At 53.4% G+C, this 20,470-nt stretch overlaps 2 protein-coding genes across 2 annotated transcripts in view; both read left to right on the top strand.

Annotated features, from left to right (window-relative positions):
- FOXE3 (forkhead box E3) overlaps positions 1-954 on the top strand; it is a 1,963-nt gene extending 1,009 nt beyond the window's left edge. Inside the window, exon 5 of the mRNA XM_085308193.1 lies at positions 1-954. Coding sequence (XP_085164319.1) covers positions 1-954 — 954 coding nt within the window.
- An 18,421-nt stretch (positions 955-19,375) lies between these two features.
- Positions 19,376-20,470, top strand: part of FOXD2 (forkhead box D2) — a 6,232-nt gene continuing 5,137 nt past the window's right edge. The window contains 3 exon segments of the mRNA XM_085308192.1: positions 19,376-20,198; positions 20,201-20,244; positions 20,246-20,468. Of these exon segments, the coding sequence (XP_085164318.1) occupies positions 19,409-20,198; positions 20,201-20,244; positions 20,246-20,468 (1,057 nt within the window). The 5' untranslated portion in view covers positions 19,376-19,408.

The following is a 20,470-nucleotide window of genomic DNA, read 5'->3' as shown; positions in this document are numbered from 1 at the left end:
CGGCCGGTGCAGCGGGGCAAGCCGCCCTACTCCTACATCGCCCTCATCGCCATGGCCATCGCCAACGCCGCCGAGAGGAAGCTCACGCTGGGCGGCATCTACAAGTTCATCACCGAGCGCTTCCCCTTCTACCGCGAGAACCCCAAGAAGTGGCAGAACAGCATCCGCCACAACCTCACCCTCAACGACTGCTTCGTCAAGATCCCCCGGGAGCCCGGCCACCCGGGCAAGGGCAACTACTGGACGCTGGATCCGGCCGCCGAGGACATGTTCGACAACGGGAGCTTCCTGCGCCGCCGCAAGCGCTTCAAGCGCACCGACATCACCACCTACCCCGGCTACATGCAGAACTCCAGCGCCTTCACCCCGCCGCCCGCCGGCCGCCCCGTGGCGCCCGCCGCCCCCTACCCCAACGCGCTCTGCTCGCCCGCCTACAGCCCCCAGCTCTCCGGCGCCGTCTTCCACCCGTACGCGGCCGGAGCACCGCCGTCGGCCCCCTCGCAGCACCCCAGGATGTTCAGCATCGACAGCCTCATCAGCGGGCAGCAGGCGCTGCAGCCCTCGCCGCCCTCCGAGCTGGGCGCCCCGTCGCTGGGTCTGGCCGGGGCCGAGCTGCCGCCCGCCTGCTCCGTGGGCAGCACCGAGCCGCCGTGTTTCCAAGCGCAGCCCGTCAGCCCCGGCTTGCTGGGCAGGGCCGGCCCCAACGCGCTGGCTTACCCCTACGCCGCCTCGCCGCCCCACCTGCCCGTGCCGCAGGGCGGCTACTCGCCCGGCAGCCCGCAGCTCTACGGGGCTCCCAACAGACTGGCGCTGCCGGCCATGCGGCCCGCGGGCTGCGCCGAGCACGGCGACCAGCTCCTGGGGCTCTCCACCTCGCCCCTCGGCCAGTTCGGCTCCAGCAACGCCTACGTGCGGCAGCCCAACTTCCCCGCCGGGCTGGAGCGGTACATGTGACGGGGGCTCCGGCGGGCCCGCCGCGACGCCCGGGGAGGGGGCCCGGCCTTTGGCGGCGTGGGGACGCAGCGGCCGGGTGCGCGCCGCCTCTGCGGCGGGCAGTGGGCGCCTCTCCGACCTCCTCTCCTCCCGCGCTGATTTTTAACTGGAGATAACGCAGTTTCTTTTTTGGCCTTCTTCTGCCCCATCCCCTCTGGGTGGGGGGTCACGCGCTTCTCCTCACCCCGCGGCGGGGAGCGCCCACGGCGTTCCCGGCACCGCTGTCCAGCACGGCACGGCGCGGCACGGCACACGGGGCGCCCCGAGCTGCAGCGCCCGGGAGGTAGGTGCGAGGTGTCGCGCCCGGGAAGCCAGGCTGCAAGAAATCTTCCCCAAACGGGGTTTCTCCTCTCTTCTCTGCGTTCCTCACCTGTAGCTGGAATGATAGTTACCAAAAAAAAAAAAAAAAAATACCCCCAACCCCCCCAAAACCCCAAACCAAAACAAAGAAAATCCAAAAGACAAAAACAATTCACTACATTTTAAATAAATATTTAAGATGGTTATCCTTTCTTTCCCCTGTAGGAGAAAACCCAGCTACTTCTTTTTACTGCTTTTAAAAATAACTTTCATTGTTAGAAAGGATTATTTTTAAATAAACTTTTCCTTTCAATGTGTTCAGTGCTGCCATTCCTCTGGTTCCAGCCGGACCTTGGAAAAAGGAGAAGTACCAGTTTTGTAGTGGATGGGAGACAGACTCATGCTGCTGTTGTAACGCTGCCACGCAGCTTACGTTCTTCAGTGACACTTTTTAAAGCTGTCTGTTTTACTCTTTTTTTTTTTTTTTTTTTTTTAAAGCTGGTAGTAACTAACCACTGCCGAGGTGTGCAAAGGTTGCTACAAGCTCTCCGTCGCCTGCGAGGCACCTGCAAGGTTTCTCCAGGTGAGGGTTGCCCTGCGCAGCTCTGGTTGGGCTTGGCCGTTCTCGTTTGCGGAGCAGGGGATGCCTGTCTTCCTTCAGAGGTGAAATTCTGACTTACTATATCAAATTAAGTGAGCATAGCTTTTCTTCCTAGCAACAAAATCAATTAAAAATCCAACCTGTTCACTAGCCGGTCTGGTAATCTTTATTTATAGGACTGTCCAGCCAGACTGTTCAGCCAGATTTGAAGGCAGAATTCTCCATCGCTAGTTTAGTTTTTTGTTTTTTTTGACACATCCTCCAGGTAAAAGTGACAGGATAGGGTTTCTCTCCTGTTACTCAGGGGCTTCATGTGAAGCAGACTAGATTCCCATAGTGCCTATTGCACCTTCCTGCTTCTTAAGGAGGAGTTTGATATCAGGTGACATTTGGTGTAAAATCGAGCATCTAATTCCCCGGCTGCCGTCTGTGATTGAACGCTGCGCACGGGCGGGTGCCCACGCAGGCGGCTTCGCCCACGCCGCGGGCGCTCCCACGTGTGGCTCTTTCGATCCACGTGCTTTGTAGAAACCAAGGGCGGATGTACTGCGGAAGGGAGGGGGGAAAGACACTTTTACGCTCTCGGCCTCCTTAAGACGGGGACTTGCTCTGCCTCCAAAAACCGAGCCGCCTCTGGGCTGCTGCCCCTGGCCGTTTGGGAGCCCCGTGGTCACAAGGGTGTAGGTGCCCCGGCTGGGCTGCCCAGCTCTGGCTCCCGCGGCTTCGCCTGTCCCGCTCTCCCGCCGCTCCCAGCCGTGCGCTCTGCCCCCAGCAATAGCCCTGCTCGGAAAGGGCTGTCCTGACCGGACGCACTTTCTGACTCGCAAACTGTAGAGCCTTTTTCGTTAGTTTTCGTTTTTCAACAGAAAAAAGAAAGAAGAGTATCTGCTGACATTCTTGTGTTCTTTATAGGAGATAGAGCCATATCTATGGAAATGTATTTTGTATCTATCTAATGGAAGTCTGCAAAGTGCCGTTCTTGTATATAACACACTATCTGTATAGATGGACTGGGGGGGATGCTGGAACTCATAAAATAATTATTTACATGGATGGTTCACTGAATGGACTCCTGTCAGTAGTTCACATTCATTTCCAGGGCCTGATCCTGCAATCCTTTCGCGTATAAAATAACTTTTGCTAGGTGCTGGGCTGGGATGTTATTGGTTTGTATTGCAACTGGGAGGATTTTAGCGGGGGTAGAGGGGAACCCAGTGGTGATGTAAAAGCAAGATGAAGTTGGGTGAATGGGGTCTGCGGGCTGTGCTGTGGCTTGGCTCAGGGAAATGTGGGGTCCAGAAGCACTGTTTAAAGAGAGCGTCACCCGCAGCAAATGTCTGCCCTGGTGGGAAGCATGGGGAAGAGACCCCTGAGCCAGCATGCTGTGCTGAGCCCCTTCACTTCCAGTCACCCAGAAGCAGGATGGAGCCTCAGAGGAGCGGGAAGCATCTGAAAGAGCTTTTCCAGTTCTTGGCACCTCTGGGCTTAGCTCAAGTGCTGGTGGGGCTCAGGTGTCTGGGGGTCCGTGCTGTTGCACGTGGGGTTCCCTTAGCTGCCCGCATCTCATGCGATGGAGCCAGGCTGAAGCACTAAACTGGTTCCTCCCCTAAACTGGGGTCTCCTCAGCCAAGGTTACCAGCCATGAGCTTGGGCTTGAGATGAGAGGTAGTACAGCATGTTGGATCCCAGCAAATGTGGCTCGGAGCACGCTGAGCGGACACTAGCCTGGGGGGTCAGGACAAATCCTGGCAAGCGACATACTGTTGCATGTCTTTTAAGGACCCATATCTCCCTGTCTGCCAGACAGTCCCAACCCAGAGCCTCCTGTGAGCAGCATTAAGCCACCCATACATGCAGGCCTTCCACTGCTAAACAAGCTGGAAAGTACAGGGAACAAATGCCTTTTTTTCTTTTTCCTATAGATATTAATCCTCACATACACAAGACTCTGGCACTTGTATTGTGGTTGTCATTAAACTAATGCCTTAAGAGTGTCTTGCTGGTTAACTTAATGTATCCCAACTAGGCTTTTAAGCTTTCGTTTCAAAGCTTTGTTTACAGTTAGGGTGAATCTAGCAAATGAGTAGGATTAAAGTGTCATGTAAAGCATGAGCCTTGCTGGGGCAGAGTAGCTTTAAGCTTTGTAAAGTTTATACGTGCGCCCTTCATCTGTTTTAGTGTCTTTTGAATGTCCCCGTTCACTGAATAAGAGGGATTTGAATGAAACAGGAGTAGTTATCACCCAGTTTTCAGTTGTGAAACCAAGTCTCCTTTGAAATCCTCCCTTCTTTATTTAGCAATATCCAAGGAATTTAGGTAATATTGAGTAATGACAGTCATAACTAACCTAATCTTGCTCACACAAAAGCCAGAGGCAAAACTTTCTTTGCTCCCCAAAACTGGAATAAACAACAATTCCTCAGAGTAACCAAGAGGGGTCGTGTGGCTGCTACATGGTGCGCAGAGCGCCCCCAGTCTTGAACGCATGTGAAAGCAGGGGGACTTTTGTAGCAACGAGAAGCTGATCCCAAGCATGCTAAGGAGATTTGCCTACTGATTTGGGCGACCCCTGAGACTGTCTGACTTCTCAGAAAACAATCTTTGAAAATCAAGCTGAGTTCAAATCTCTTGGATTGGACATTCAGAAAAAAACAACCAAAATGAGCTGCCACTTTGAAAAAGATACTTTCCTCTTAGAAGTACTAGCTGCCTGGGGAAGATCAACTGTGTCTGCGTATGACAGCATTCTGCACGTTTGGTGCATGTACCAAGTTCCTATTGCTTCCCTACAGGTTAAAAAAAAAAAAAAAAAAAAAAAAAAAAAAAAAAAAAAAAGCTCTTTCTGACTTACATTCACAAGCTATAAATAGTGCTTTCCATTCAGTTCCAAACACACACAACATGAGCTGAAATTCTCATAGAAGTGCATTTCTGGAAGAACTTCTGCCAGTCCCTCTGGTAATGTTAGATCTTTCCTGGATGCTGCCAGCCGGCCACTGGCAGTCCCAGCACTGCAAATTTTACACCACAGCTCGGTGTCATTCCGTGCAACGCTTTGCCATTTGCGAGAGCGTTGCGAGGGCGTTTTGCTTCGCTTTGCCCAGCTCGGGCCCGCACTGCCGCCCAGCGGAGAGCCCGGGCAAGCACGGGGAAAACACGGAGAAACTTCTCCAGCTCCAGGGAGGGCTCGGGGGCGCCCGGAGCGCCGGCATTTCCCAGCCGCTCCTGAGTTGAGGTTCATAAAATACCACCCGGACTCTGCTGCCCGAGCAGGCTGGACCCTGCTAACACAAGCGGGCTGGGTGCATCTTGTGGTGTCCCGTCAACAAGCTCATCCCCAAGTGCCTATGTCCTCTAAGAGTCATGAACAAGCACTTCAGGGGGCTGTCGTGTTCAGACTGAACTCTAGAGTCAGTGTGGGTGTCTTCAGCATGACAGCAGTAGTAAGCTTGCAAAGACACCAAGATCTCAGCAAACAGCATCAGGGGACACTCCTAGGTTGATGTGCCACGAATTTTGATTATTTCTTCTGAAACATGAGGGACAGGGCACACTTAGGAGCATGCAGCCAGGTGAAAGGGAGACTGGTAATCTGGTGTTTGGGATGTCTTTCCTGCTCACACAGTGCACAACTGCATGGTGAAGGGCAGAACATCATGGAGACCTGGAGTACAGGCTCAGTCAAAACGGGATTCAACTTGTGCAGGGAAGGTCATTATTGAAAGTAACAGGCTGGATGCAATGTGCAGGCTGGGAAATCCCTGCAACATTGACCATCAAAGATGGAAAGATTTGGGAAGGGAAGGATTTCTCTGTGTATACCCTGTCTCTTTTACCCATTTCCTAAGCACTCACCACAGGCCGTTGTTGGAAACAGGCTACAAGACCTGGATGGGGCTGTCCTGGGCCAGTCCAGTTGTTCTTCTGTAGGACTTTCTATTGTGAAAACAGGCAACAGAAGTGGAAGCACAGCAATAACCTGGGTCCTAGGCTGAAGACAAGCAGGCAGTGATGGAAGAGCACTTGTCTGCAGCAGCCAGCCTTCTTGGCAGGCTGACTATGCTGCCCAGTTCCCATCAGCATTCATTCACACTTGTGTTTGAAATGTGATGCTTAGTGTATGTGAATGGCAGGGTGGGGACTGGGCCTAGGAAGCACCTGGGAAGCAAGGCTGCGCTTAGGTTGCCTACTGGCAATTTAACACCAGTAAGCTCTTGGGAGAATGTCCAAGGCTCATTTGTTTCACAGTCTTTTGGCAGGGACTGCTGAAGTGGTTACACTGCGACAGTCAGCGTTTTTTTTGTATGCACTGAAGCAACTCCACCAATCCCCAAACCAATGAACAGTCCCAGCTCATGGCACCTTGGGATGCTCCAGGCAGGAGGAATGGACTTAAGTCAGTTATGCACTTGCCTTGGAAAAGTTTATCTTCTGTTCACTTGGGCTCTGCTGAGTAGCATTGAGTGACACTCATTTACACCTGCAGGAGATTGCCCCTTTGGGGCACGCAGCTGCACAGGTTACCTCAGGAATGGGAGCCTGGGAGAAGGATGCATATGATGCCTGCAGCAAATGGGCCCAACCATCTCAGACATTTTGGATGCTTCCTTCATCCAGCCTGGTCATGTGTCCTCTGCTCCCAGCAGCCCCATACACCCTGTGATCCCATTGCTGCCCCACTTATGCTGACATCCTTCTTGTTCTTTGCTCCAGTTGTGTTTGACCATCCCACATGTCCTTCACCGTTCTCCCATGCTCTCTTCCAATGCATTGCAATCAGGACTCATTTTGACTTTCATGAGCCATCACAATTCCTTCCTTCCTTTAACAAATTTTCCTCATGCACCATAGTCATATTCTACGTATAGACATTTTAAAACTCCTTTAGCTAACCAGGTGTTAGCTGAAACTAAACCCAGCTGTGCTTGTAGAACCATTTTCAAGAGGTTTCAACCTGGCTGTAGTGAATGAATCTCAAAGAGCACAAAATCATCCAAGCACATTTCTACTGGCCATCTTGTTTTCTGTTCAGAGCAGGCCATGGTTTTCACCAGTGTAGATCAGGCCAACCCATGTCTGTGATTAGATCATTTTCAGATATTTCTTTCTTAAAAGAAAAAAGAAGACACTAATGCTAAGGGGATTCTGTTGCACCACACTACTGTTTTCAAAAAGATGCTTTACATGGAGAAGTAACTTCTCCAAGCAGCCTGTTTGTCTGGCACTTGTCCACAGCAGAGATGCACTCACTAGTGGGAAAATGGAAGGCTGCTGACTCAATCTCATCATCTGGAGTCCCTGCCCTTGGGAAATCAGAAGTGTCACCATCCCAGAACTACTTGAAGACACCATTAGAGAACATTTTGCTGCCAGAACACAAATTTATCCCAATCCAGCCACATATTCCTTACATTTTGCAGAAATGGTAAAACCAACCACATGGCCAAAGTACTTGCTGCAAATCACCATTAAAGTGATTCAAGCATAATATGATTTTACATGGAAAAAAATGATCTACTCTTAAGGGCCTGATCCCCCCACTTCTTGGCACAAGCACAGCAGTCTTGGGGCACTGAGCTCCATTTTAGGCAGGAGGTCAAAACCTCTCATTATCCCTGATCTGCTCCATCACCCAGACTACATCAGCGAGCCACTAAACCCGCTTTGTGCTTCCTTGTGCCTTTGCCAGCAGTGTCAGCGAGAGCTGCATCACCAGTGCAGGAGCCTACCGAAGGAAACGGCAACAATTTGGGTGACTGAAGGTGAGAGATTTGGTGTTGCAATGAGATTTCTACTGGAGGAAGCATGTAAGCCCAGGTCAACCAGCCCTCTCTACCTATAGCACCCACGAGGTGGCAGCCAGGTAACACATCGCCAGCGTCCCCCAGCACCACCTTTGGCTTTTCTGCCAGTACAAGCCCAGACTCCATCAAGTGCAGAACAGCCCCAAGCAGAGTTTTACTCCTCACAGGACACTTACTGTTATGTTTTCTGCAGTGTTGGGTTCAGTGCATATCCATTTTCCCTCAACTCAAACCCGTTTCTTTCTAGGCTGTCTACTGCTTGGATTCTCCCTGAGCTGATGCTCACCCTCTAAGTATAATTGCAATACAAGGTAGTTTCAGAATAGCATGCAATAGTGGCTAATTATTTGGAACAATTATACGTAACAAAGACAGAGACACGCAGCAAGAGGGCTTAATTGTCTGGCCAAGCATGAAATAGCACAGGATTATCACTAAAAGGGGGGAGGGGAGGGAAAGGAGCAGAATTACCCCCATAGAATAGCCAAGAATCTCGGCTGTTCAGGACGGCAAAGTTTACTGAAGAACTTGAAAATTCCTCTTTGAAGCATCTTCTGAAATACCAGAGAAGACATGAAAAGGATAATGACCCAGAATATGGGCTTAACACACAAATCCCTGCACTGACAGACTCCAGGCCTACAGACGCTTAAGCAGATGCTTAAATTTTAAGCACATGAATAGTCCCCTTTGACGGTTCACGTGCTTAGAGTTAAGCCCAGGCAAAAGTGTTTGTAGGATCGGAGCCCAGATTTTTATTACAACTAAACTCCTCTCAGTAGTGATAGGAAATAGAAGACCTGTGAAGAATACAGGTTTCTAGCACAGAGCTCTGCATCCCTTCACTCCGTAGCAACAGTGAGCACCTGCAAGACAGAGCACTTTAGAGGACTGTGAAGACACCTGCGCCTTCACTCCCTATGGAGGAGAACAGAGAACAACTCTTGCCCAGGTTGTGAGGAGCAGTTTGGATGAATTGCCAGTGTAGCCTCCTTAACATGGGTTAGGAGTCAGTCCTAAGAGCTCGCTGATATAGAGAAGCAGGCAAGGCAGGATCTCCTTTCAAAATTAAAAGCCACACAGACAGTGCTGGGAGCCAGCCTTGCTTAGGAGCACCTGAGAGCAGCTTCTAAGGAGCTGCTAAGGTAGTGTGTGTGTGGGGGGGGGGGAGTGGGAAATAATCTTTGTATAAAAAGTGAAGAAAGAAAAAATGATCTTGCAGAACATGAGTAAACTAAAACAATAGTAGCTCCTCTCCAAATGTTCTCTTCGTAAGCATGCATTCATTTTTTCTGCAGCCTCTTTCTCTCCTGTGACACCATCCCTGCTCTTCTCCATTCCCTCTTACCTTTTGCTAATTGGCAAATATGGGTGAGCAGTGAGTAGCTATGCTGCATCTAGAGTAGCCATACTGGAGAGGATTTTTTTTTTTTTTTCTGTTTCTCAACCCATTAAGTTTTTTAGAGTTGGTTTTCTCCTTCCCCATTTGTCTATATAAGAAAAGTATCTGCTTGTGGTTGAGCTCTGCCAGGCATCCGGTGGTGTCAAGAGCTCCAGGTACACCTTTGGCAAAGCTATCTACCTTGGTGGCTGTTGAGTCCTTACACTTATTCTGCTGGAAAGTGCTTCTAAGCGTTTGTGCCTTCTTTGTGTCGCTCCCTTCCTTGTCTTTTGTCAGTGGAGCTGTAAGTAATTGTGTCTGTAGGGATCTCCAAACTCTCAGCGGTTCCCTGGAGGCAGGCAGGAGTACTAAATTTCATTAGATGGGCTCTGTAAAACCCAGAGGGAGCTGAGGAGCACTGTGCCTACTCTGGGTGGGCTGTGGGTTGAGTTTACAGGAGGAGCTGTGCGGGATGGGGTGACAGTGCACTCAGGGCAGAAATGCAGATGCACGGCCTCCACAGCCCGGGAGGTGCTCCCCGCTGAGGTGTGCGTGGGCAGGGTTACTCAGCAAAGCAAGCCCTTCTTTTAAGGTACCTGCAGTAATTGTTTCTCCCCACCCAAATTATGTGACTTTTGAAATTGTTACTCATAATCTTTCCTTTGACAGTTTTTCCCTTATCCCCTTCAGATTCTGTCTTCCAATTCCAATAGACACTTCCCACCTCCTGAAGCCTCTGAGAGCTCCTTATGTCAATTATTGAGAGCTACTATCCTGAAAGCGGCAGGGGGAAATTGTTTTTTTTAGGATAACACCTCTGAGTTTTCTTTTCTTTTTGTTTTTGTTTTGTTTTTCCCAAGGCTTCCCACTTTTATAAGAGCACTACCTGCTGGGTAGTAGCACTTGTCCCTGTGCTTGGATCTGGGCTGCTGGTTTTCAATTATCTTTTAGGGCTTCGGGGACATATTTTTATTAGTGGGACAAAGACTTTGTGCTGGTGACTGTGGCCATGCAGTTACCTGTTGGAGTGGTAGAAAGAGGAAAAAGAGGGAACTATGAGATGTGGGCGGTGGGTGCATCAGTGGATGGGCTGACTGCAGGTGAGTGCACAATCTACAGGTACCTGCTGCCTCCATATGCTCCGCGTCATGGGTCCCAGACCTACAGGTGCCTGCAGGTTTGTTTGAGGGAGTGATCTTAGCTCTGCTCCTTTCTCCAGTTGCCACGGAGTTACAGCAGCTCCCTATGAGAGTAGACCCAGCCTGTTCTGTGTCCACCCTGGGCAGTCAGCAGTGAAGGAGATTTTTCTACTCTAAGAAGATTTTTCTTTATGAAAAAATGTGTAGATATGTGGATCTCCCTCATGAGAGGGCAGAGCTCCACTTACCTCTCTGGGCTAGCCCTAGGAAAGGTACCCTAGCCCCTTCTGAGCTGTACGTAGTGTGCACAGAGCCACTCTCCCCATGAAGGATCTATGTCCTGCAAGGTGGGAGCTGCTGGTCTGGGAGATGGCCCTGCTGCTGCCTCTATTACTTTGGCAGGGTCTTCACCCAAGGCTCAGGCATTGGCACCTATAGGATTTGGGACAAGTGCTAGCAGCTGCTGGAGGGCGTTTTGTGGTATATACAGACTTCACATCTTTCTTAAAGGCAGACATGGTCAAAAGCATGTGATACAGAAGATCTGCTTTGCCTTCTCCTCATTCACACCAAAATGCCCATGCTGGGAGTCACAGCAGCTGTTTCCGACAGCAACTATGTAGGGAGATGGGTCAGAGCACAGCTAGTATGCGCTGCGATGCCCCGAGTGTGCTTGCAGCCTCCAGGGCTCGGGGCTTCCCGAGCTGGTGTGACGTCCCAGTGCATCGCCTGCCAGCCACGGCGTGCCTGCGCTGCAGCCCTGAGCAGCAGTGCATGGATGGAGGATTTGCTCTGAAGCCAGAGGTTAATTATTCTTTATTGGATAATTTTCAGCTGCCAGTCCTGGTAATAAAGGGGATTTCCTCTAGATGGCACGCTTATCTCTGAGCTGGGAGGGAAGGTCCTGCCAGCCTGCTGCTGAGAAGCACAATCCAGCACATGTGAGGGTGCAGAGCACAGGGGGAAAGGCTCCTGGGGTTAGCCTGAGGATGTATTTGGACCTGGGGGGTAAGAAGCAATAGCGAATTCATCAACCTGCACATCTCCCCAGCTGGAGCACTGCAAGTGCCCAGTTCCCCTGAGGGACCCTAGGGACATGTCTTCGTGGGAGTGGATTACTTATCCCAGCACCTTATTAAACAGTTTTAACATTTAGCATCTGCAATACACAAAACTCATACAAATAGTAATAAAAAGTTATTTCAAAATAAGCTTTGACAGGATCCACCTAGCTGGGCATGTTGAATATCTGTCCTGCTGAAAACAAGTCCTTCCAAGAAACATAAAGTGTGAAAATTCAGCCATCCCTTTAGCAAGTCTTGGTGTCATTTCTTCTATATAAACAGCTCAGCTTCCTGTTAATAGCAAGAATGACAAGAGACTCACTTGTGTGTGTGTGTGTGTGTGTGTGTGCGCGCACGCCCTCCCCGCAGTGGCAGGATTAATGTTAGTCTGTGCGCTGACAGGCTGGTCCTCTGTGCAGCTTGGGGCAGTGATTTCTTCTGGCAGTTTATAGAAAGGAGCAGGGAAAGTTTATCCTGGTCTGGAGCTGCTGGGGGTGGGTTTCTTGCATGTCCGTTTAACCCGCTGTGCACTGCAGAGCACTCATTTTATAGGAAACGGAGAATTGTCCCTTGTAGGCACATTGACACTGATGTGTCAGCCTGGCTGTGCGTCCTGTGAGTGCAAAGCAGGCATTAGCTCTGGGTCTTGGATCCAAAGGAAGGATCTGCCAGGGTATGGAAGCACCTGTGCCAGTCTGTGGGACAAAGCAGTAGATGAACCTGTGTGCTAAAGGATACTGGAACTGCAGAAATTCAGCCCCAAAATATGGCACTGTATTTCCTGGTCAGATATTTTGTTATTTGACCCAGATGAAATCCTGATAATCTCTTGTCCACCACCTTTTCTGCCTGGCTGTCCTTCGTTGGCTGTGACTGATGCCAGGATGAGGCAGGGCTGTCCCAGTAGTACCTAATGTCAACACTGAAGGCTCTTCCCATGGTGCTGAGCTAAGGGACCCCATGTCTTTGAGAGTTCAGAGAGCTGCTTTGTGCTCCAGGAAAACAAACAAACAAACAAACGGAACTATTAAAACCCTGACAGCAGAGCCAAGGGGCCAGATTTAGCAGTGGGGTCCTGGCTGTGCCCTCTCAGACAATTGATTGGCCTGGTGTGAGTGGCCTGATCTTACTGGGGTTTCCAGAAGTGTCTCAGTCGAGCCGCATGCTTTGGACCCAGGGCAGGGTTTGAGCCAGATCTCCCCTAGACATTGAGGCCAGGCCCCGGGGGACTGCTTGCAGGGTGCAGTACAGAGTTAGCCAAAAAGTCAAGGAAATGGATGATTTACTAGTCTCTGTGAAGTCATTGCTCTACAATACCACAGTTTTTAAGACAAAGCTCAAAGTGGTCGTTTCACTGTGTCAGAAGAAGGCAAAGTCAAAGATGAGGTATTTGAGGCCCCACAAAGTGTTTCTCTAGGGTGTCTGGGAGAAGGGGGTCTTGGCAAAGTGCTGTGCATGCTCAGCTATAAGAGACAAGAGTGAAGGTGTTTGGCTCTGCCTCTGCTCCTCTGCATGGCCTTGGATAAGCCATTTACATCCTTTCCCTCCCTTCTCCCATCCTCCAGACTTTAGGTAGTGACTCTTTCTCCTCTGTTTATTCAGTTTCTTCCCAACATAGGAAAATTCTCATTCAGTGTTAGCATCACAGCCTCTAGCTGACTGAAATTTAGTCTTATTTGACATCAGCTGGCCAAATATATCTACAAACCTGTCTGGGAGGCAAATCTGCAGATATCAGCATATATAGGCATGGCTGATCTTTACAAGGTTACAGCAGACTCATTCCAAACTGTCACTTGTCTTGAGACTGCCTGATACTTCCAGCCTCAAAGAACCATATTCCCAGCCATTTATTATATGCAGGAAAAAAATGAAATAGTCAAGTGCTTTCTTTTCCTCCCAATCAAACCAAGCTTTAGTAATTTTCCGTCTTCTCAGTAATTTCCTTCTTTGAAAGCTTTCTCTTCAGTATTGCTCCTAGCCCCCAAATCAGGGGTCCTCAGCTGGTGTTTATAGCTGACATGGGCCTTTGCGATCTCAGTGCGTCAAGTGGGCGCTTGGGTAGCTTAATTCCTGGCTGCAGCAAACTCAGCAGCAGGAAAGGTCTGGACATGTTAGGCATGATCAAATGTGAACATGGAAAACTTGGCCTTGAAAACCTCATCACAAGGTTCTACAGCTTTGTGAATCTGGCCACTTATTTAGGTTCTCTCACTGGGGCACCCACTCTTGGAAAACCTGATTCCCTCCCTCATAGATCCTCTTCCCCCCTCCCCAAAACTTTTATCCCTTTTATTTTCAGGGGATTTGGGGAAGAATGAAGTGATTTAGCAGACTTGTTTTCACAGGGATATTTTTCCTTGTGTGGTAGGCACAGTTACCAGGCTGTTCTGCACATGCTGCCATGTGCCAGAACATAATTGGCTTCCACATGCATAGGCCTTTGGCTAATGTGTTTTTTATGGCAACCAGGAGGGCTGGATTTGGTGAGTCTCAAAAGTGCACCTGGTGCTTTATGGTTTGAAATCACTGCGTTCCTCTGAGTCATGCAAGTGTGTGTGTATCCATCTCTTTTCATATCAGATTGCCAAGAAGCAGTATGAAAAGCTTATACCAAGCCAAGGTTAATCAGCTGAACATTAAGCTTCATGTGAGCTTGCCTGGTGGGCTCCAAGGCTATGTGAAATGGGATCAGTTATGGAGGGAGAGCACCAGGCAAAGTTTTTGAACCCTGAAACCAAAACCAAGCTCCTAAACTTGGATCACAGCACCTAAATACATAAAGAGAGGTGAAGAAGAGGGCAGGAGAGCAAGAAAGATAAGGAGACTTGCTCTCCAGAGTTTCACGGGAATTGTTGAAAATCTGGGGGAAACAAAAATAATAATAATAAAAAGCTTCTCTTTAAATCCAGGCCTTTTTTGGAATGGATTTTGGGATGCCCATATTTGAAAATATGAGTCAAGAAAAAAATGAAGTGTCCAATATCCAAGCACTGAGGGAATGGATATAGGCACTTGGCTCCGGTGTCCTCCAAATGGGGAATTTTACACATATTCCAGCATGTGGCACCCACCATCTCTGCTTGTCTTCCTGCATTGGGAACTCCTGGCAAACAGGCTGCAGACTGAGGTGTAATCTTAGCAAGCTGGGAGCTGGGCGATATGGGGTGGAAAAAAAGGTTGAACTGCAGGGAGGACTAAAGGTCTGAGCCTTGGATATGGAAAGAAGAGAAATAATATCAAAGGAAATCACATAAGTGGAAAAAGAGCCCCCTGGGGCATCCCGGGCAGCAGCAGGTCTGTCTTGTTCATGTTTTCAGAGAAGTTAGAGTTCAGCCAAGCTTGATAACGAGGTAATACAGAAAAATCCATCATCAAGCCTTGGGGGACTTGTAGATGCGGTTCTCATCAGAATAAACGAATTTAGATGCTGCTCGGCAGAGGAAACATGAACGATTATATATTGCAAAGCCAACAGGTCATCTGCGGGGACCTGGGAACAAGGTCGGCTGAGCCGGAGCTAAACCAGCCCGTGCTCGGCAGTGCCCGGAGCTGCCGCCTGGCCCGGCCGCCCCCGCTTCGCCCGGCGCGGCCCGGTGCGGCCCGGCCCGGCGAGCCCTGGAGGGGGAACCTCGCGTGGAGAGGGGTCCCGCTGCCAGGGGGGTCCACAGTGCAATGAGCGCTGACCCGGCACGCCTGGACCCAAGGCGGGGGAAACGGCGAAAGTCAATTTAAACGGACGAGGCGAGACGGGGGAGGGGGGAAGAAAAGGAAAAAAAAAAAAAAAAAAAAAAAGCGGGAATAGGGGGTGAAAGATGTCTGCTTTGTGGGCTAGCAAACCTTTTTAAGAAGCCAAGACAGACCAGACATGAGTCACCAAAAAGCCGTGCCGATCGGCTGATTTTTTTTTTAATCCCTGAGATTTGATAGTCCAGTCTTTCCTCCCCGCTTTTGACAGCAAAATTTAACGTCAAATGTAAACCAGAAACGAATTAAAACAGGAGATGGAAAGGGAGACTTTCCTTACGAAATACATCGGCCAGAAGAACAGGAAAAATTAAAAACCTGCCTAGAGAAAATGCTTCCCTCCCACTCTTTTGCAGCTGGGAATAGTGGGAATATGACAAGACAATCTTTTCGGATAGATCGATAAGGTTTCTATTTCAATGGACGGCGTCATTTCTTCCCTCTGCGTACGAACTCTTAATTTTAAAAAAATCAAATCGTGTGTGTGTGTGTGTATACATTATATACATAATGTCCGGGAATACAGCGGTGAACATGTGTGTATATGTATATACATGTCTGCAATCCGACCATCTGTTTTATTTCAGTCCAGGGTTTCCCTTTTCTAAATCATTTCAGGCCAGTTGTAGTTTAGGTACTTTTTCTCGTTTTGATTTGTTTCTGCAGTCGATCTTGCGTGACAAAACCGAAGCTAATATCGACTCAACTAACAGAAGCCGCTCGCAGATGTCGAGACAGGGAGCCTTTCACTATCATTTCCTTTCGGGCCGTTCCCGACCTTACAGGCGATGATGTTTTTTGCCTTTAAACACGCAGGGAGCCGGGGCTGCTCGGGGCGCGCTATTTCCAGAGCCGCAGCGGCTCGGGATGCGCGTTGCTGAAGGGGAGGAGAGCGGGGGAGAGGCAGGAGCGGGGCAGGGGACCCCCGGGCGCCGCTCGCCCGCGATGCTGCGGAAACCCGGCGCTTTGCTTCCCTCCGCCCTCCCTGCCCGAGTGGGTAAAGACACAACGCGCTGCTCCCGGCAGTTCCTTTCTGCCATGAAATACACAAAGTGGAAATTCAATCGCCCGTTGTGTGTGTGGTCGAAATCTCTGGCAGCTGCTTCGGAATTTTTTATGACACTTTCGTTTATGTAGGGGAGGCATAACTATTATTTTACTTAATAAAAGTGGAAATCGGCTTGGTTTTTCTTTTCCCTCCCCTCTCCTCCTCGCTCTCTTCCATTTGTTCTTCCCATCGCCTTTCCAAGGATCTCATTAACGGAGGGTTTAAACAAAGTGGGTAGGAAAGATGCAGCGTCTCCAAAGCATTTCGCTAGTTTAGTTGAGAGAATGAATATGCATTATATATACATATGAGAGAGAGATACGTGTGTGTGTGCTCCAAACGCGCGTGATGAAGATTGAAGGAGCATAAAAGGGAAAGAACTCAGAGAAGTTCCCCCAGCCCCAACATGGATATACATCCGCAGGCAGATTCCCACCTTCGTGAGAAATGCTTAGGACAATTATTCATGTGTTTCTCCCCCGTTAAGTGAAATCCTCCCCGATCGCGGCGCTGTCAAACAGGGAGGAGGATGCGATCGAGTTAGCGCAGAGGAGCTGGCTGTTTAATATCTGTTTAAACTTGAAAAGTGCAGGCAAAGCGCCTGGCGTACAGTTCTGCTCTTTATTCGGGATCTCCCTAATTGTGGCGAGCCCTGTGTACCAAGTCGTTAGGATTTGAATAATTGTGATCGGTATTTGGAAGCGGGGCAGTGCAGCTGTTTGGCCCGGCTCCCCGGTATTAGTGCTGGAGATTTTATCACCAAATGCTCGCACCTGTTAACAGCAGCGACTTGCAATTCATCATTGCAGATTCTCACACTGCTGAATGAGGCCTGGGGTTGGGATCCCCCCCCCCCGCCTCGCCGCCCCCGAATTCCAAGGGTGAAAATTCCAGTTGTTTGCTATTAGAAATGAAAAGCAGGAGGGATTTTTTTCCCCTCCCCTCACAGCTTCCACCTCCAGTGACTTTCCCTTACCTGGCGAAGCGAGGCAAGCCCCCCTCCCTGCTCCCCCCACACCGCTGTATGCGCAGAGGCCGCTGGGGGGACTCGAGCTCGCCGACCTCCCGCTTTCACCCAGCGGCGAGCTGCTTTGGGGGACATGAACGGGAGCAGGGAAGGTGGCCGGGTCGGGTTTACCTTTCGGTAGTGGGGAACTGCGTTTAGACGGAGGTGGGAGGTTGGACCCCCCCCTTACGAGCCCGATCGCGTTGCTCGTTTGCAAACGCTTCGGCCGGGGAAAGGCGAGCCCGAGCCGTCGCCGTGCCCGCACCCACGTTCACACGACGGCCACATGCCCTCGGGCAAGTGTATGGTACCCGAAAGACCTCTCTAACATACCCTTTCCACCATCCCTTCCTTCCCAGGCACCATCTCCGCAGGGAAAGAGAGACCCCCGTGGAATTAGCAAAGCCTCATTTTGCAAAGCCGCTAAAGGAAAAAGCCGTGCGAGCGTGGCTCGGCCGGGTTTGCAGCAGACACAGGAACAACAGGCTGCGAGAGACACCCCCAGGGCGAGGGGGGGGCGGTTGGGGCAGTGCCCGTGCCCCCAGCCCCGCGCCGGGGCGGCCGCGGCGGTCTCGCCCCGGGAAGGGGCCGCCGGGGCTCCGCCGCTGGAGGGGCGTTTCTGCGGCTGCGGGGCTGTGGGACGCCTCTCTGCGCCCCGAGAAATCCTCCCCTCTAGGCTGCAGGAGGAGAAGGGGGCGCCTTCACCATGGGGTTCCCGAGGGGGCCGAGGGGAACCGAAGGTGCGCTGCCGGCGGCCGCGGAGACGCTAAGGCTCGGCATGAGTGTTGGTAGAAAAAAAAGCAAAGGCTTTTCCGAGGCACTGGTCAGGCCGATGAGCTGTTGCTTTCAGGACCTTACACTCCGGAGATGGACGAGATTTCCCCGCTCGGGCTCCCGGAGAGTGCCTGGGCCGGCGGGACGCCGCTGGGATGTCCCCCGCTCCGCGCAGCGGTACCCGGGCAGGGGAGTGGTGCTCGGAGGCTATCCAGCCTCTGGGGCAGAGCCTTCGCTTTGGCTGATTTTTTAAAGCGAGGAGAGGTTTGTCTGCGCGTTGGTTCCTCTCTTTCTGCCCGGCACCTGTCGGGCAGCAGCATCACTTCCCCGGGGGCGCGAGTGCGGGAGCCTGCGGGAGAAGCGGGTTTCTTAGCAGGGTGCTCTGGGCTCAGTGACGTGCCGGTGACGTAAGGGCGCCTGGAGAAGGGGAGCAGGGATCCCCAAATTCACCCCCCCCTCGGGCGGCCCGTGAGAGCCCAGCCCGGGGGAGAGAGATGCCGCGCCGCTCCCCCAGCTCCCGGCCGGGCTGCTGCAGGGCGGACGGCTGAGCCCCGAGCCGCGGGCTGCGCATCCCCCGCGGGGAGATGGGGCTGCTCCGCCGTCCGCGCCCTGCCCTGCAGCCCAGGTGGTGGGGAGCGAGGAGGCAGCAGAGCCCCTCCGCGGGGCTGGGTTTGCAGGCGATCCTGAGAGCTCCTGCCCCGCGGGTTGGCTTAGAGGGGAGGGCGGGAGGGCTGGGAGCCTTTATCCAGCGCCGATCCCCCTTCCCGGCCCTGCTGTGCAGCGGGCCCGGGGCCGACTCCGTCCAGCCGTTAGCCGGGAGCATCCTGGCAAGGGCCGAGGCTCCGTGGGCGCAAGCAGCGCCTTTCCTCGAAAGCATCCCCGCCGCCTCCGCAGGCGGGCCGGGCCGGAGGCTGCGCCCCGCACGCCGCCGCAGTGAGCGGCACCCTGCGGGCGGGAGCCGCGCTCGCGGGGAGCCGAGCCCGGAGCCCCGATCCGGGCCGAGCAGCCCCTCGCTGCGCCCCGCTCGGGCTGCGCCCGGGGCGGCGGGGCGACACGTGATGCTGGGGCTGCGGTATAAAGGCCTGGGGAGCGCTCGCAGGCGGCGCAGAGTGGGAGCGTTTCCACCGGGTCCCAGCTCGGGGAGGGGTGGGCAGGGGGGAGCCGCCTTCCCAACTTCTGCCCTCCCCCCTCCCTCTTCCGCACGCCCCTCCCTCCCCCCCAGCCCTGCCAAGGAGCCGCCGCACCCCCCACTTTTTATTATTATTATCGTTATTATTATTATTTATTATTACGGCTTCCAAGCTCCCTGCCCAGCCCCCGGGCGTCCCGTCCCTCCTCCTCCGCCCCGCGCCCCCCCCGCCGCCCCTCCCTGCGCAGCCACCACCCCGCAGCCCGGCAGCAGCGGCGAGGAGAGCGGGGCGCGGAGCGGCGGCGCCGGGGCGCCGAGTCCCAGCGGCGGCCGCAGCCCTCCGGCGCGGCCCCGGGACCATCCCGGGCGCCGCCGCTAGGTGGGGGGGGGAGCCCGGCCCCGGCCGCCCCGGCCGCACAACAATGACTTTGGGCAGCAGCGGCGGCGGCGGCTGCGGGATCATGTCCGAGCGCTCCCCGGAGGAAGAGCCGCTCTCCGAGGTGGAGGACGCGGATATCGACGTGGTGGGCCCGCCCCAGGATGGGGGCAAGTACAGCGAGGACGAGGAGGACGACGACGACGACGAGGACGACGACGACGACGAGGAGGACGGCGGCGATCCGCTGGGGCTCGCCCTGCCGCGGAGCGGGGCCGCCCAGGCGCGCATGGGGGGGTCCCCGGAGCGGCTCTCCCCCGCCGGCGGCTCGGAGCCGGCCTGCGCCCGCGGCGCCGCGCCCGGGGAGAAGGCGCCCGCGGGCGGCGGCGGCGGCGGGAAGAACCCGCTGGTGAAGCCGCCCTACTCCTACATCGCCCTCATCACCATGGCCATCCTGCAGAGCCCCAAGAAGCGGCTGACGCTGAGCGAGATCTGCGAGTTCATCAGCGGRCGCTTCCCCTACTACCGGGAGAAGTTCCCCGCCTGGCAGAACAGCATCCGCCACAACCTCTCCCTCAACGACTGCTTCGTCAAGATCCCCCGGGAGCCCGGCAACCCCGGCAAGGGCAACTACTGGACGCTGGACCCCGAGTCCGCCGACATGTTCGACAACGGGAGCTTCCTGCGCCGGAGGAAGCGCTTCAAGCGGCAGCAGCAGCTGCACCCGCCGCACCCCGAGCTGCTGCTGCGCGCCGGGGCCGCCGACCCCGCCGCCTTCCTGCCCGGCTTCGCCTACGGACCCTACGGCTACAACTACGGCCTCCAGCTCCAGGGCTACCACCACCACCACCACCACCACCACCCCGGCGGCGGCGGCGCCGCGGGCGCCTTCCCCTTCCAGGCTCCGCACTGCCCGTTACCGGCTCCGCCGCCTCCCGCCGCCTCGGTCTTCTCCGCCGCCTCGGGGCTGCCCTCCTTCCTGGGCGGCGAGCTGAACTGCAGGAAGTCCTTCTACCACCCCCAGCTGAGCCCCACCGCCCTGCCCGCCGCCCTCCTCCAGACCCTGAAGCCGGACCCCACGGCCGGCGGCGGCGGCGGCGGCGGCGGC

This window comes from Rhea americana, unplaced genomic scaffold (assembly GCF_003343005.1).
Source record: "Rhea americana isolate MKP2758 unplaced genomic scaffold, rheAme1 scaffold_27, whole genome shotgun sequence".
Classification (NCBI taxonomy): Eukaryota; Metazoa; Chordata; class Aves; order Rheiformes; family Rheidae; genus Rhea; species Rhea americana.
The sequence above is the reverse complement of the archived record's forward strand: the minus strand, read 5'-3'. Positions and strand labels throughout refer to the sequence as shown.